This window comes from Neodiprion fabricii, chromosome 7 (assembly GCF_021155785.1).
Source record: "Neodiprion fabricii isolate iyNeoFabr1 chromosome 7, iyNeoFabr1.1, whole genome shotgun sequence".
Taxonomy (NCBI): domain Eukaryota; kingdom Metazoa; phylum Arthropoda; class Insecta; order Hymenoptera; family Diprionidae; genus Neodiprion; species Neodiprion fabricii.
Window position 1 is genome coordinate 1770371 of NC_060245.1, and position 14084 is coordinate 1784454.

The 14084-nt window shown below is 39.3% G+C and overlaps 1 protein-coding gene across 7 annotated transcripts in view; it reads left to right on the forward strand.

Moving 5' to 3' along the window:
* Positions 1 to 14084, forward strand: part of LOC124186107 (nephrin) — a 154534-nt gene that overhangs the window by 73312 nt on the left and 67138 nt on the right. For all 7 annotated transcript variants that reach the window (XR_006871560.1, XM_046577508.1, XM_046577504.1 and 4 more), the window contains exon 2: positions 1957 to 2086. Coding sequence is in view for 6 of the 7 variants with exons in the window: in XM_046577508.1 (XP_046433464.1) it covers positions 1957 to 2086 (130 nt within the window). In the remaining variant the exon portion in view is untranslated. The remainder of the gene's footprint in view (positions 1 to 1956; positions 2087 to 14084) is intronic.

Consider the following 14084-nt stretch of genomic DNA (forward strand, 5'->3'; position numbering starts at 1 on the left):
ATTTTGCTTCGCTGCCCTCTTTTTTTCTTTTTTCTCTTCTTTCTCGTTGTTTAATTTTTTTCGGACGGAGGGGGTGGTTTTGTTTTCTTTTTTTTTTGTTTTCACTTTCTTCATCATTATTATTACAATTAATCGTCTCTCACGTTTCTGCCGTGGAGAAATTTCGAGAAAGGAATTAAAAATTCATCTCCGCACGATCGTATATATTCGGAATATCGTTGCACACGCGTAACTTGCAATATATCTGCGTACGATTGCGGAAATATTTTTCATCCCCCTGGTTTTTTTTTTTTTTTTTTCCATTTTTATTTTTCCTCTTCGTTCTTCATCTCTTCTTGGAATTTTTCCCCCTTTTTCCCTACCCGTTTTTATTCTTTCATCCAATCTTTCAACGTTTGAAATATGAAACATCATACGTATACGATTCATCTATCTATTATATTTATACGCGAGCATTGCCAGCGTGGCGGGTTTGTAATATTTATACGTCGATATTTTATTTTTTTCACTTCTTTTTTTTGTTTTTTTTATTTTATTTTGCATATTTTACTCGAAACGTATCGGTGATTTTTTCGTTCTATTTATTCATTTTTTCAGCTCCTTCCGTTCTCCTTTTCGAAATATTTCATACGCGTGCGTATATTTACAGCTGCAGTTATTCACGATTCTCGATAATTTTCCACCTAAGCGTGTAAGCGTGTAAAAGCAGCAGCAGCAGCAGCAGCGGTAGCAGAATATTTTCACCGACTGCAGGCATTCGAAATTTGTTATTCAACGATCCTTTTAAATATTTTTGCATATATTATTTTTCACCCTGCTTCATTCAACGCTAGAAATCAATTATACCCTTTTGCCACGCGTGGCCGGCTACAAGTTTAAAAACAAAAGTGGAAAAAACAAAAAAAAAAACAAATCTCATTTCCCTCACGCGTTTTAAAGACGATATTAACGATGTAAAATAACTATACATTAAGTGTAATTAAAAATTGTTTTTATATTTAATATTAGGTGATGGTCTTTTTTCTTATTTTCAAAAAACCAGAACTTGGGCGTGATTGATTAAAAGAAAAACCAGCCGAAGAAACAGTTTGCGCATATTTTTTAAAATAAACATATAAACTGGAAAAAGTGTAAAAGTGATAAGGAGGAAAAATTATATTCTAGTCGATAAAGAATTGAAAATTGATTTATTTCCGTTAGAACCGGAAGCTTAAATTAAACGGGAAATGGAAATTTTTCATGCCGTTGATGCGATTGTAAAATCCTGTGAGTTTCAAAAAAATTTCCATTCTCTCGATTCTTCCTTCGTTTCTTCCATCCTTAGCCATATTGTGGGTAAGCACGAGAGTGTGAGAAAAGTTCGGAAAACAATCGAGATAATTAAATAAAAAGCTTCGCAATGATGAGGCACGAACGGCGAGGAGAATAAAAGAGAAAAACTTGGGTTTCATTGTCGAGCATCCGCGTCTCGTGTCGAACAGTCCGAAGCTTTTTGCTTTCTTGTAGATTAAACGAGTCGAAAAGAGAAGCTTTCTCGACTCATTTTTTACCATCAATTTCGAGGAGAGTAAAATTTTTCTCCACTTTCTCGTTTACCTAATTGACGATCAATTTCGACGATAACGATTGTTTTATAAACATTTTGACACTTTGAAAGGAGAGAAGAACGATGTAACTTTTAATAAAAAAATATCGAAAATTGAAGGAGAAACGAAAAGAATTGTGAGAGTAGAAAAAGTGATGGAATCAAATTCTTTTCTTTTTTTTTTTTGTTTATTATTATTTACTTCAACACTATCGTCTTAACGGCAAGAATAATGACGACGACGATGATGAGAATGACGATTGTTTCATGACATTTCGTAAAATATTAATTTTTTTTCTCAAAATCAGGATAAGTTTCTTACCTACAAGTACGTCAATAAACTCACGCATCCTTTTTTTTCTGTATTTCAGCACCCCTGGTCGACGTTACGAGCGTCGAGGGTCAGAACGTCGAATTATCATGCGACATATCACCGCCGATACACGACAAACTCCACATGGTGCTTTGGTACAAAAACGACGACGGAGTTCCGATATACACGTGAGTTGAAAATATTTACTCTCCCATTTTACGGGATTTTATATACACCGGATGAATTTCGATCTGCAAATCCGTCACTTTGTCGTTTTTCAACATTGAAATTCCTCGACTTTGGCCATTTTTCTGCAACGTATGTGAAATTTTCATTTCTTCCACGTAACGCGAATAAAAAAAAATAAACAAACAAATAACAGTTCGATAAATAAGTCTGGAAGTTTTTTGGTCATAGTGAAAAAACTGTCTTTTATTTTATACAATAACATTTTATACCACGAGGAAAAAACAGAGAATGACGAACAAAAAAAGAAAAGGACGAAATAAAATTTTTACCGACTCGAAAGAACGAAAGTAACTTATAAAAAAGCGATTCGCTTGAAACTTGTTACTCGGGAATTTTTTAGGTAGCTGAAAACGAATCCAAAGTCAGAATTTCAAAATTCAAAATAGCTAATCCAATATGGCGGAGTGAAAATATAAAAATTGATCGTATTCGCTTTCATTGGATTCATTAGATTCGTCATTTCGAATGTTAAAAATTTGTCAGATGTGATCCGAATTTTTAAACGAGCATCGTGAAAAATGTATGCGCCTCAAATAGTTTTAAGCCAATTCGAAGCATACGTTCGTAATTGAACCCCGAAACTCTTTGCCGACGAGGACAATCCCGGAATATTATATCAACGCGGCTTCAAACTTGTAATTTATACGACGGAACGGAAGGAGGGGAGGACTCCCTTTCAATCATTGCTAATTATCACAGTTTCTCTCTCTCTCTCTTTCTCTCTGTCTTTCTTTCTCTCTATCCAGCAAAAAAACTTTGCAGAGAATAACGAATTACACTTTTATATATTATTGTAATATTTATCGGTAGATATATTCTTAGCCTATTTCTTAGTCCGGATTATAACTATGAAAAGATCAATCCGTCGATTAGTTTTATTTTATCGCAGATGTTTTGTTTTTTCCATTTCTTCGTCACTTTGATTTTATTATATTCTTATCCGTTCCTGGTTTTATCATCGCGTTATCATTTCCGTCGACATTTTAACCCGCGCCACGTCGCAAGAATATCAGGTTGAAAATTCCTTTCGAATATATTACTACGAACCCTTTACGGTCAGGTGGAAATCAGGGCATGACCGCGTTATATGGGGATACATATGCCTACCTACGCGGTTGCCAAGGTACGTTAAGTCGGTTTAACGCGTCAAAGATCGTGCGTTTTTATTTTTTATGTTTGTGTCAAAGGAAAAGGTCAATCGACCACGATTTAATGAAATATAAATATCAATTACTCGACCTCTTTAATTATATATTGTAAACAAGATTGAGAGATTATTATACGAAATGCGGATAATGGCGGACAAAAATTACAGGATACAGATTCCAAATAAGACGAACCTCTTTTTAAGGTTGCAATTTTTGATGCCTTTTATTTTATTCATATTTTTTGCCATGCGATTTACAGTTGTATAATTTTTTTCTAAATCCTGACCACTCGTAAGTATTTGAAATTTGAAAGATTTATCGCATATTTTCCAAAGTTATACACTTAATGGAATAATAATAGGCTGCGAGGCAGATTGTAAACTAATAAATTATACCGCGATTAAGGTTAGGTAATTATTACCAAATGGGGTGAAAATAAGCTCGGATATTATAGATTAATGTGGATTAACATGAGCGTCTTTTAGTTTTTTCTTCTCGTTTATTTCTCTCTACTTCTCTCTTTCTCTCTGGAAAAACGAAATAAGGATTAGAATAAAGAGGCGAGTAATAAGGAGAAAAAAAGAAGAGCGAAGCAAACAGTGAAACCTCATGAAACTCGACGAATGCCCTCCTTTGAAATATTCACAATGTCGTTTGTCGGTAAATTTTCTCCAATAACCGGCAGCATCCCCTTCCCGAAATCCTTCCTCGACGACGTTTCTGTACAAACGTTTCCTGAATATTAAAATCACGACGTTGCCGTGCCGCCCGTTTTAGGAAAAACGTTCCTTATATTCTTCGACTATACACAAGTAACGGAAAAAAATAACGAGCGTGACGACGGAAAAGAAATGTAAAAAAGGAAACCGTAAAAGAAAAATGTGGAAAAAAAAGAAGGAGAAACCTTAGATATTTGCGTAAGACGTGTACCATATTTATGCGTAAGAATTGAAGATATTGTTTTGTTGCATTCATTGTCAGTAAACATGAAACGATGACTGGAAAAACAGTTTTTTCGCGACGCTTTTCGTTCCGGTGAAAAGGGAAGAGTCCGTCGGTCCGATCGACTAACTTCCGCGATGATCTCGAAGACGGTCGGGTAAAAAATCTGTAACTGGTAGGATTGGACGATCGAATGAAAAAGATTTGAAAGAAAAATTAGATTAAAGAAAATTCTGAGAAATAAAAATTTAGACATCTTTTTAAAAGTGAATATATAAACTGGGATAACCATAATCGTTTGTTTAGAAAAAGTACAAGTTTGTCGGTAAAACATTAAAAATCGATTTATTTCCGATTGAAGCGGAAATTCAAATTATCTGATTGGAAAACCCTGCAAGTTTTGAATTATCTCATTCAGCCGTTTCTGATATTATTGCGAAATTTTTTTTAAAACCTGTTCTTCTGATTCCGGGCGTTCGAAATTCGTGGTAATTAGAGAAAAAGGTTTCTCACCGAAACCAATATCTTTCTCACATCATAAAACACGATGAACGGTAAAAAGAAAGTTTGTATAAGTTTTCGGAACAAAGTGGAGAATTGTTTTTTTTTCGTATTCCACATTTTTCGATCCCTCGTTTCCGCATATCAGCTGTTACGTCGGGTTGGATTATATTTCTCCGAAACGGGGAAGGTTGAATTACGCACGTATACGTGAGGTATACATATTAACATATATGTATATAATTAGAGAGCCGCGTGCGGCGATATTAACGCCCGATAATGACCGGCGAGGATAATATCACTCGTCATAACGCGGAAACGTGATAATTTGTAATATTCGCACACATTCGTAATCGACGTGCGTGTTCGTAATAAAGTTGGAACGAATGTCTGTATCGCGGTTGCGAGGGTTTCGCGGGGTTTGGTTGGGGTTAGGACTTAATTCCCCGCGCCTCGGGGGCGCTAAATTGCTGGGCATAAACGCGTCGCTCGAATAATACAAACCGCTTCTGACGGACGAACCAAGACTCGCGGAATTACCGGTGAAATTCTCTCACGTATTTCCTTTATCATCTTCTCTCTCCATACGGACGAGCCGCGAGTCGGATCGAAAAAGTCATAAAAACTACTGTAAGGGTTGAAAAGTACCCCTGAATCGGACAATCCGCTGCAAGGTTCGCATCTATGGGTTAAAACGTCGAGGATGAATTTTAAAACGCCTACAATCGATTCCAAGTCCAAACACTTTGTTGCGTTTGTTTTTTTATTTTTTATTTTTTCGTTCTTGGCCCGGGCTGATTCTGGTAAACTCGTTTTATTCGCCGAACAATTTTCTGCAGTAATAAATTTACGTCACTAAACGCGGAATTTCAATTTCAAATTGTAGCAAAATGGTTATAAAATCAAAAAAAAAAATGTCCGAATCGAAACAACTACGATAGACGGTGATCGGTTTTTGAAAATCGTCAAGTCCAAGAAAGGCAAAATTCAAAAATAACGAATAACATTTTTGTCCTGCAAGGGAGAGAACGAATCGATTCTTCGCAAGTCTTAAAAAAACAATCAAAAAAAAAAGAAAAAACCACAAGCTTCCCCCTCCAAATAAAATAAAACAAATTCGAAAAGAAACAATCATTTTTCTCAATCCTCTCTCTCTCTCTCTCTGTTGTACATCTTATCTCAATTCTCTGCGAGATAAAACCGCGTTTTCCTCATAGTTTGACACGGCTTTGATTTACGGCGGTGGTTCAGGGAGGCGTAGAAAACGCGGAGGGCCGGGGGTTAAACATCGGCAAATTTTGTACACTCGAACGATTTTACCCGCCTCGACGGCGCTCCGCTCGGCCCGCGGAAGCGAACAACGGCCACGATATTTTTCTCGATCGTAATGCGACGTGAAACCCCCCCTTTTAGTTGGTTGGTTCGTTGCCGCTGGGTATATAGGTAATACATTAGATTTTTAACGTCCCCTATAAATTCTGGCATGAAGCTGCGGTTAATTCAAACCATAACTCAACCAATCTACCATCTTTGCCGCGCCTCGCACCCTCCCACTCTTTCTCTCTTTCTCTCTTTTTCCCCCCCTTTCTCTGGCTGCACGTTTTTTTCTCTGGCTGGCTGACTGGATGTGTTTTATCTACGCAGCTAAAGACAGATGCGGGCAGATCTACGTGTATTATTCCATCGAGGATTTACTATCCGTACGCTTGTACCCCTTGTTTCTATAGTTTTCATCCACCGCGTTTTCAACCGTCGTGCAGCTGGGGTGGAAGAGCGATGAAAAAAAGAAAAAGGAAAAAAAAAAAATTAACAGCGGCAATAAGGTACAACGGTACGGAAATTGGCTAACGTGACGGGGAAAAGAAAAAAAATCACAAAGATTGAATTCGTAGATGCGAAAAATTATTTTTACCTCATTTTTCTTCTTCTACTCAAAGTGCTGAAAGTTATGTTCCGTATAGTTTATTTTCTTTTCAAATATTTGAATTTTTATTTATTTTTTTTTTTTTGTTTCCAAGCTGTACCGAATTTCATGTAATTGAATCAAATTTACTCTTTAAATATGATTTATTTCGAACCTTTCAACAAAATTGACATCTTTTTTGGTGCCAAGATTTTCGATTTAATTTTGTTTTTTCTTCTGATGTTCATACCGCGGTCAATGAAACTTGAACTCAAAAAATTGAGGGATATAGAATTTAAAGGTATACGAAGAGAAATCTGTGAGAGAATAAAACATAAAAATGGAATTTTACAAAAATTTTCATTCGACAACGTACTTTTTTCTGACTACAAAACGTTTCGACGTTTCTGGTGTGTGTGTTTTTTTTTTTTTTTTTTTTTACCACAAATCTGTACGAGACGTATCATTCTCCGAACTCTCGCTTGAAAGAAGAGACGAAAAAAAAAGGGAGTCGCGAAAAGGGAAAAAGAGGAGACACTGAAACGGAAAAACGAGAGGAAAAAAAAGTTGTATGAAAAAAAAAAAAAAACGGGGGGTTGGGAGAGAAAAATTGGATATAAAATTGTCGTTTGAGTAGAAAAAGACAGGGCCGTGCGGAATGAAATATATACTCCATAGCGATCTTCTCTCTCGCGTCGTTTCCACTTCTTCATATTATATTTCACCTTTTTTCCCTTCCTTCCTCCCCCCCCCCCCCCTCCCCCCTATCGGCTTCTTCACCCTCGTTACAACCCCCTCCCCCCGGAGGGAGAGGGGGGGAGGTGAAATGGCCTTAATCTTTGACCCGGCAATCTGGAAATCCTCGACTCTCGGTGGTCTTCGACTACTATCGTCACCGGCATATATATGTATGTACGTACGTATAACCTCTCTGCGGGGGTGAGAAAGCAAGGCTGCGGGAAAAGGGCGCGGGGAGCGTTCACGAGGGCAGGACGACCAGGGCGGGGGGGGGGGGGGGGATTTCCTTCCGACGCCCGGCTTAGAAAACGTCGTATTATGGATGATTGATGATCACGCCAACGCACAAGTGCCTCCCTCCCTCCCTCCCTCTCCGACTCACGCCATCACAAAATCATCCCCCAACCGACGACTACCCCTACAATTAAAACGTCTCGACACGCGACAACCGACCGAGTGACGCCTCGACGTTCGCTCCTAATTATCTGACAGTCTTACTTATTGTATGACTTCCCCCCCCCCCCCCCCCCCCACACTATCCACCACCACCCACCCTTCAAAAACAGTCCCAGAGCAAGGGACGTAAGTGATAATGAATTATAGCAGTGTAACGTTAAGACGACGAGAAGATAGAAATTGTTTTTGTAATTTGTAATTGAATTTATGCCTCGTATACTCGAAATACAAAACACATTTTTGGGTATCGTGTACAGTTGGAAGAGAAAAAAAAAATAGAAATTAGATTCTCGTTTTGCAATTAGAACGGATGAAATAGTGATTACATTGTATTTCGTGATGACAAGAATTACTTTTTTTACTAATTGCAATTAAGTAGAAAAAAACCTGGATATGTAGAAATTACGTTACATTTCTTGATTAGTACTAAAAAACATTCAAGTAACGTTGCATTTCGTAATTGGGAATAAGGAAATACGAATTACGCTGTATTTTATAATCACCAGAAAATAAAATACAAATCGATTTTTTTTTTTAACCGTGTAATTTGTGATGAGAATTTAATCATTTTCAAATTGCATTTTTCAATCAAAATCTATCTCACGGTACAAATTGTAATAAGGACGTGCCCCTCCCCACCAAATTCGAACTGGTTTTTTTTTTCTAAGAAATTCGTGTTTTTCATTTAATTTTTTTTTTTTTTTCACATTCCAGTAATATTTTCCTCTTCGCGCGATACAAACTCTTTTCAAATATTTGCAGAAAGTAGACGCACAAAGAGTTGAAGAAAAAGAATTTGTCGGAATGTAAAAATTCCCTGTTGAAGATATTCTCAACTACGCGAGGTTTTCCTTCTTTTATTTGTTTATTTTTTCTGTACCAATTTCTTTACTCCTTCGGCCATTTCTTGTTTTTTTTTTTTCTCTTTTCCTCCATCCTATCCTCCTAATATTTTTCATTTCACTCGAGGGTTGCGACATTTGCGTTTAAATTTTTGCGGATCGTAGCGTCGAGCTGAATTCGCAAAAGTGGGCATATTCGTGTATAATTTTTTCGCACGGGTATGTGGGGCGCGAAAAACGTCGCGAAGGTCGGAAGGGAGGTGAAAAAAAAAGACGGAGAGACGGAGGAACTGGAAGTGGAAAAGGTTATGTGCCGAGCGTTCGGTGAAAAGCGTTTTCTAGCGCTCTCTACTCGCTAGTGGGAAACGTAATAAACGGTTTACGAGCCAGCCTACAAAATGTAACTCTTCTCCTGCTTTCGGGGGACGAGGAGGCGTTCTTACGTTCTACGCAACCCTTGTATTACGATATTTCACCTCTGCCTCACGTATGCCGAATTCCGTGACAATATTATTCACCGGCTACAAACGCGATCGGAACTCGAGATCTTTTTTTCACTTTGCTGTTGTAAATTTAACGGGATTGAAATTAGCAACGCATTTTTTACTTATTCTCACAATGACTTTGAAGGGAGTAAAATTTTTAAATTTGAATGTCTTTTTTTTTTTACAGTTTAGCGAATTTAAACCAATTTTAAAATTGCGAAATAAGTGCCAACTTTAACATGGTGTATAAATTTATGATTCATCAGATCGAGGAATGTCAAACTTTGGGAATCATTTAAGAAAGTGTTACATCTTAACGGGCTGCAAAATCATGTAATATTTATTGCGACGTCTTAGAATTGCAAAAATCTCAGTTTCAGTGTTGCGAGATATCAAAATTTGAGACTTTTAAAACCGTTGAATCACGCAGTCTTAAAATCGCAAAAATGCTGAGTCACAGAGTCAAAGAATATCGAAATCTGAAGGTCCGAAGGTTTCACTATCGCGTGATGTCAAAAGTGCAGACTTTCAAAATCGTCAGGTGATGCAAAGTCGCGGAACTTCGAAACAGCGATATTAAAGAATCTGAAATTGTTGGTATTAAAAATGTTTTTTCCTAAACCCTTCGAACCTCGGTGGAAAAACTTGAGCTTGAAATTGGCGGGGAATGCCCTGTAGGCATCGAAAGTCCCGCCTGCAGAGCACGCGAGGCGCGAGAGGAGAGGAGGAGGAGTTTAGCGCAGGATGGGAAATAATGCAATTTCCCTGACATTGCAGAGGCTCGAGAAGTCGAGAGCCCGTGGGATCTGGATCTGGATCGCGAGCTTCAGTTTCGCGAGCTTTTAAGCTACAGGCACCGTAAATTTACAAATCGAATCCCCGACCCGGCAGCGATTCCTGACCTTATATCCGACTCGAAAACCGATCCCCGCCCTTATTCCACGCTATGATTTTAATCTAATCCCTTATTTCACCTCCGGCAATCCGATCCTGTAATATTCTTATCTCCCACACATATCGGATCGACGCGAATTACGTGCGGCGTTACGTGTGCAAAACCCGATTCGATTCTCGATCCGATAGGTCGGCGTGTAACTTTTTTTTTTTTCTTCTTCTTCTTCTTCTGTTCTCACGAACGCACGATTAAAACTGAATTCGAAAACTTGCGGAAAGTTGAAGGAGAATTGAAAAAAAAAACAAAATAATAATGATAATAAGAAAAAAATTCACACCCCTAATTAGAATTTTCGACGAGAAATTTCAATCCGTTTTAGTTGTTTTCGTAATTTTTCTTTCTCTCTCTTGCTTTTTCCCCTCGTCGAGTATACGTTTATTACACACGGTATATACGTATATTTATATACATATATGTATTATATTATACCATATGTATGCAAAACCGCCGAGGGCAATAGATTACATCGCGCAGATAAATTTGTTTAATATTACGGCTAACCGCAAGGTGGTTTTCACCCTCCTACCTCCTAGGATATACCTATACACATACCGTGCGCGTGATAGGTGTATTTATACAGCTAGACCAGACACTTGTCGGTGCTGCGCTTGAAACGCGAAGGCGTGTGCTTTTTAACCCGAGTGTTGTACGCGTGAGAGATAAGAAAATGAAGGATCCTTACTTAAACGTCAGATTATACACAAGGATACAAATTATAAAACGTACAAGGCGTAGATTTATCTTGATGGAAATTCACTCGGGGATATTCGTTGAAATGATGGAAATTTGTAAACCCAGAATCTGTGCGAATCGTGATCGATGACAGAATTACGGGAAAGGAAAGTGTGAGGGTTGAAAAAAAAAAATTGACGATTCAATTGCGTATTGAACACGATTTTGCTTCTCAAAAGTGTTATTTATTATCTTGTTGCATATCCGTTGGATAGAATTTAAAAATCGATGCAAGTCTCCGATGCAGTCTGCATTCGGAATATCGGTTTTCATTCCCTTCGATTTGTCGTCGGACGCATTCACGCGTCGAGAGGCTTCTGACACGCGTTGTATCGCATGTCAGAATCACCTTTTCCGTATCCTTTACGCCATTCTCGATGCGTGATAATTAATTATTGAGCATATCAACGCGGTTCTCGTTTCGCGGCGTTGATGATTCGACTCGTTTATCATCGCTATTTGTAGTCCGGAGACGATTAATAATGAGCAGCGGGAGAAACGGAAGAGAAAAAAAAAGGGTAATTAAAACTTCACGACGCGAAGATTTCGCGAAGTGAATCAATCACCGAAATCTTACACGGAATTATCGCAATTGCTCGAAATACGCGTCAGATTCGAATAGCTAATTTAATTACATCGTTCGAAAATTAATATACCTCCTTTGGTTGGAAAAAAAATTTCATCCCCACAAATCGGAATCAAAACGTGTCGAAATCGTTTGAAATAAACTTCGAGATCTCGCGAAATGTGATTTTCATAATTTTCAGAGTAGTTTAAAAAAAAAAAAAAAAAAAAACTAACGGTACGAAAGCAATCTCGCAATGAGAATCTTCTTGCATGTATTTAAGTCGCGAATTTTCTTCGCATCTTTGCCAAGCAGGACCATTTCCATCGAAAACACAAGTCTCGAAGGGAATTCTTGGAATCATTCTACCGGATGGGTGGCAAAGATTGAGCTCGAGCTTGAGCTTTCGCGTATTCACCCACCATCCCGGAACCTTTGATCTGGCGCACGTTGCCTTGCCTCCGGCAAATTCCAACGACGTCAAATAGTGATACGTACACGTCGCGTCGGGATAATCCGACTGCTCTCAGCGGCGAAATGAGGGGGCGGGGGGGAAAAAAAAAAAAAAAAAACCACCGTTTTACGGACGTTTGTAATTCGGACCAGCCAACCTCAGCACCGTAAAGAGATAAAAAGCGGAGAAGCGAAGAGGGTGGGAACGTTCTTTTGTTCCTTTGGCTTTCGCTGGTAATTAAACCTGGCGGATAATCGTGCCGGTCGTGAAAAGCTCTTCCGTAATATTTCTTACCTCGTTTCGATTATACGAGTAACAAATTTTTCCAAAGAAAAATTCACACGTCGTTCAAATTTATTCCCATACCCCGATTTTAAAGAAAAACATCGGTAATCGGGATCTGTTGGGGATTCCCGACTGGGGCCCAGTCGGGTTTCCCCGTCAGGGCCTGGTCGCGGGGCCTGATCGGAAAAGCGTTGATTTTTCTTGATCCGAAAGTCACGAGGTACTAACAAAGTCTGGTGAAATTTTTTCCGAAATCAATACACACCGTTCCCTGCTGCTTTTACAACTTCTACTTAGCGTCGCCTCGCCTCGTTTCGCCTGCATTCAGGCCGCCCGGCTTTCACCCCTTATTTATTTGACTCTGTGCGCCGTTCAACAATTCCTGCTCTCCGAAACTTTCAGACGAGAATCTCTGCCCCACGGGTGCCTCTGACCCACTCGGAAGCTCGCTCTCTCTCTCTCTCTCTCTCTCTCTCACTCCACTTCAACCCACCCGCAGCCTCCGTATTGTAATATTTAAGAGAGGCGCAAGCCTCTCTTTATTTCGGACCGACTCTCGAGTAAGTAAAGCCGTAGAGAAAGGAACCGGGGTGTAATCAACCCCCAAAATGCGTTGCGGAGATGCGGAGACGCGGAGTCTCTGGAAAAAGTTCTCCGATGCTTTGGTCACGAATTCCTCGTATACGCGTTGTGATTTTTTTTTTTTTTTTTTTTTTCCTTTTTATCTTCCACAGAATCGATCTGTGTTACTCCCGTCCTTTTTACGGGGTTCGAATTCTTGGGGTTCAAGTCAATATTTGACCATACCTTGCATGAATTTATGATAACTTCGCTCCGATATTTCCCAGGCGATTCTCCAGCTTGGTGAAACGGATTTCAAAAACGCTCCCATTCTTGCCGGTTGACAAAAAAATTTTCGACAGACAAAATTCGAGCAAGTACTAAAATCTTTTAAGCTTTTTTTCCTACGGTGTTTAAACGATTTCCAGGATCACCCTCCGCCTCGACTCGACCGCGGCTCATACGAAATTTAGCACGAGATTCGCGTTTCGACGGATCTAGTTTTTCACCACCTCCGGAACACAGAGACCATTTATGCGCGACGAAGAACTGAGCCAGCGAGTCAGTCGGCGGAAGGCCGCCACCAGAGTGAAAATCGTTATTTTTATTCTCCACCGCACCCGCTTTCCCCAGGATGACGACGACGAGAATGCGGACGGCAACGAGTCGCAACGCAAAGCGCGTGTTATCAACCCCGGTTCCCCGACTTGAAGGGTAAAGACACCGTTTTTTGTTTAAAAAAATTTTGCACAACTTCGCAGTGCTTCTCGTGTTCAAACGGTCATAGTTATTGCAAATTTTCTTCAGTTTTATTTTGAATTCCTGTACATCCGAACAGATTTTTTGACGCATGAAAAAAAAAAAAAAAACAATTTTTAATTTCAACAATTTTCATGTCGACTCCGAATAATTGGGTAAAAAATTTTAAAAACAATCCGTTCGATGTACAGGAATTGAAAAAAGAAAAAATCAACTAAATTTAGAATAATTACGACGATTTGGCGGGAATAAATCTGAACCGCGATTCACTTCGGTCCACCCGCCCACAAGGTATGAAATTTTCCCTTTTCGAAAATCCCCCTTTGACCCTCTCGCGCTTCACGAAATTAGGATCAAAGGGAGTGCAGGTCGTTCCTACGTGGGTACGTTAATGCCCGTGGGTCTGCTGGCTAGCTGTCTGCGCTTTCGGCTCCTTCGGTGCTCACTTTACCGTGTGTAACTCGAAAACGTGGCGGCCTATTGTATAAAGGCCCGGAGTAGGTATACCGGCCAGTGACGCAAATCTCAAGTTTCCCCGACAATGCATCAATGCAATGAAATTTCCGTAACTTCTTACCCTCGGGGCCGAGGCTCGCTGAGGGTTGGAAATT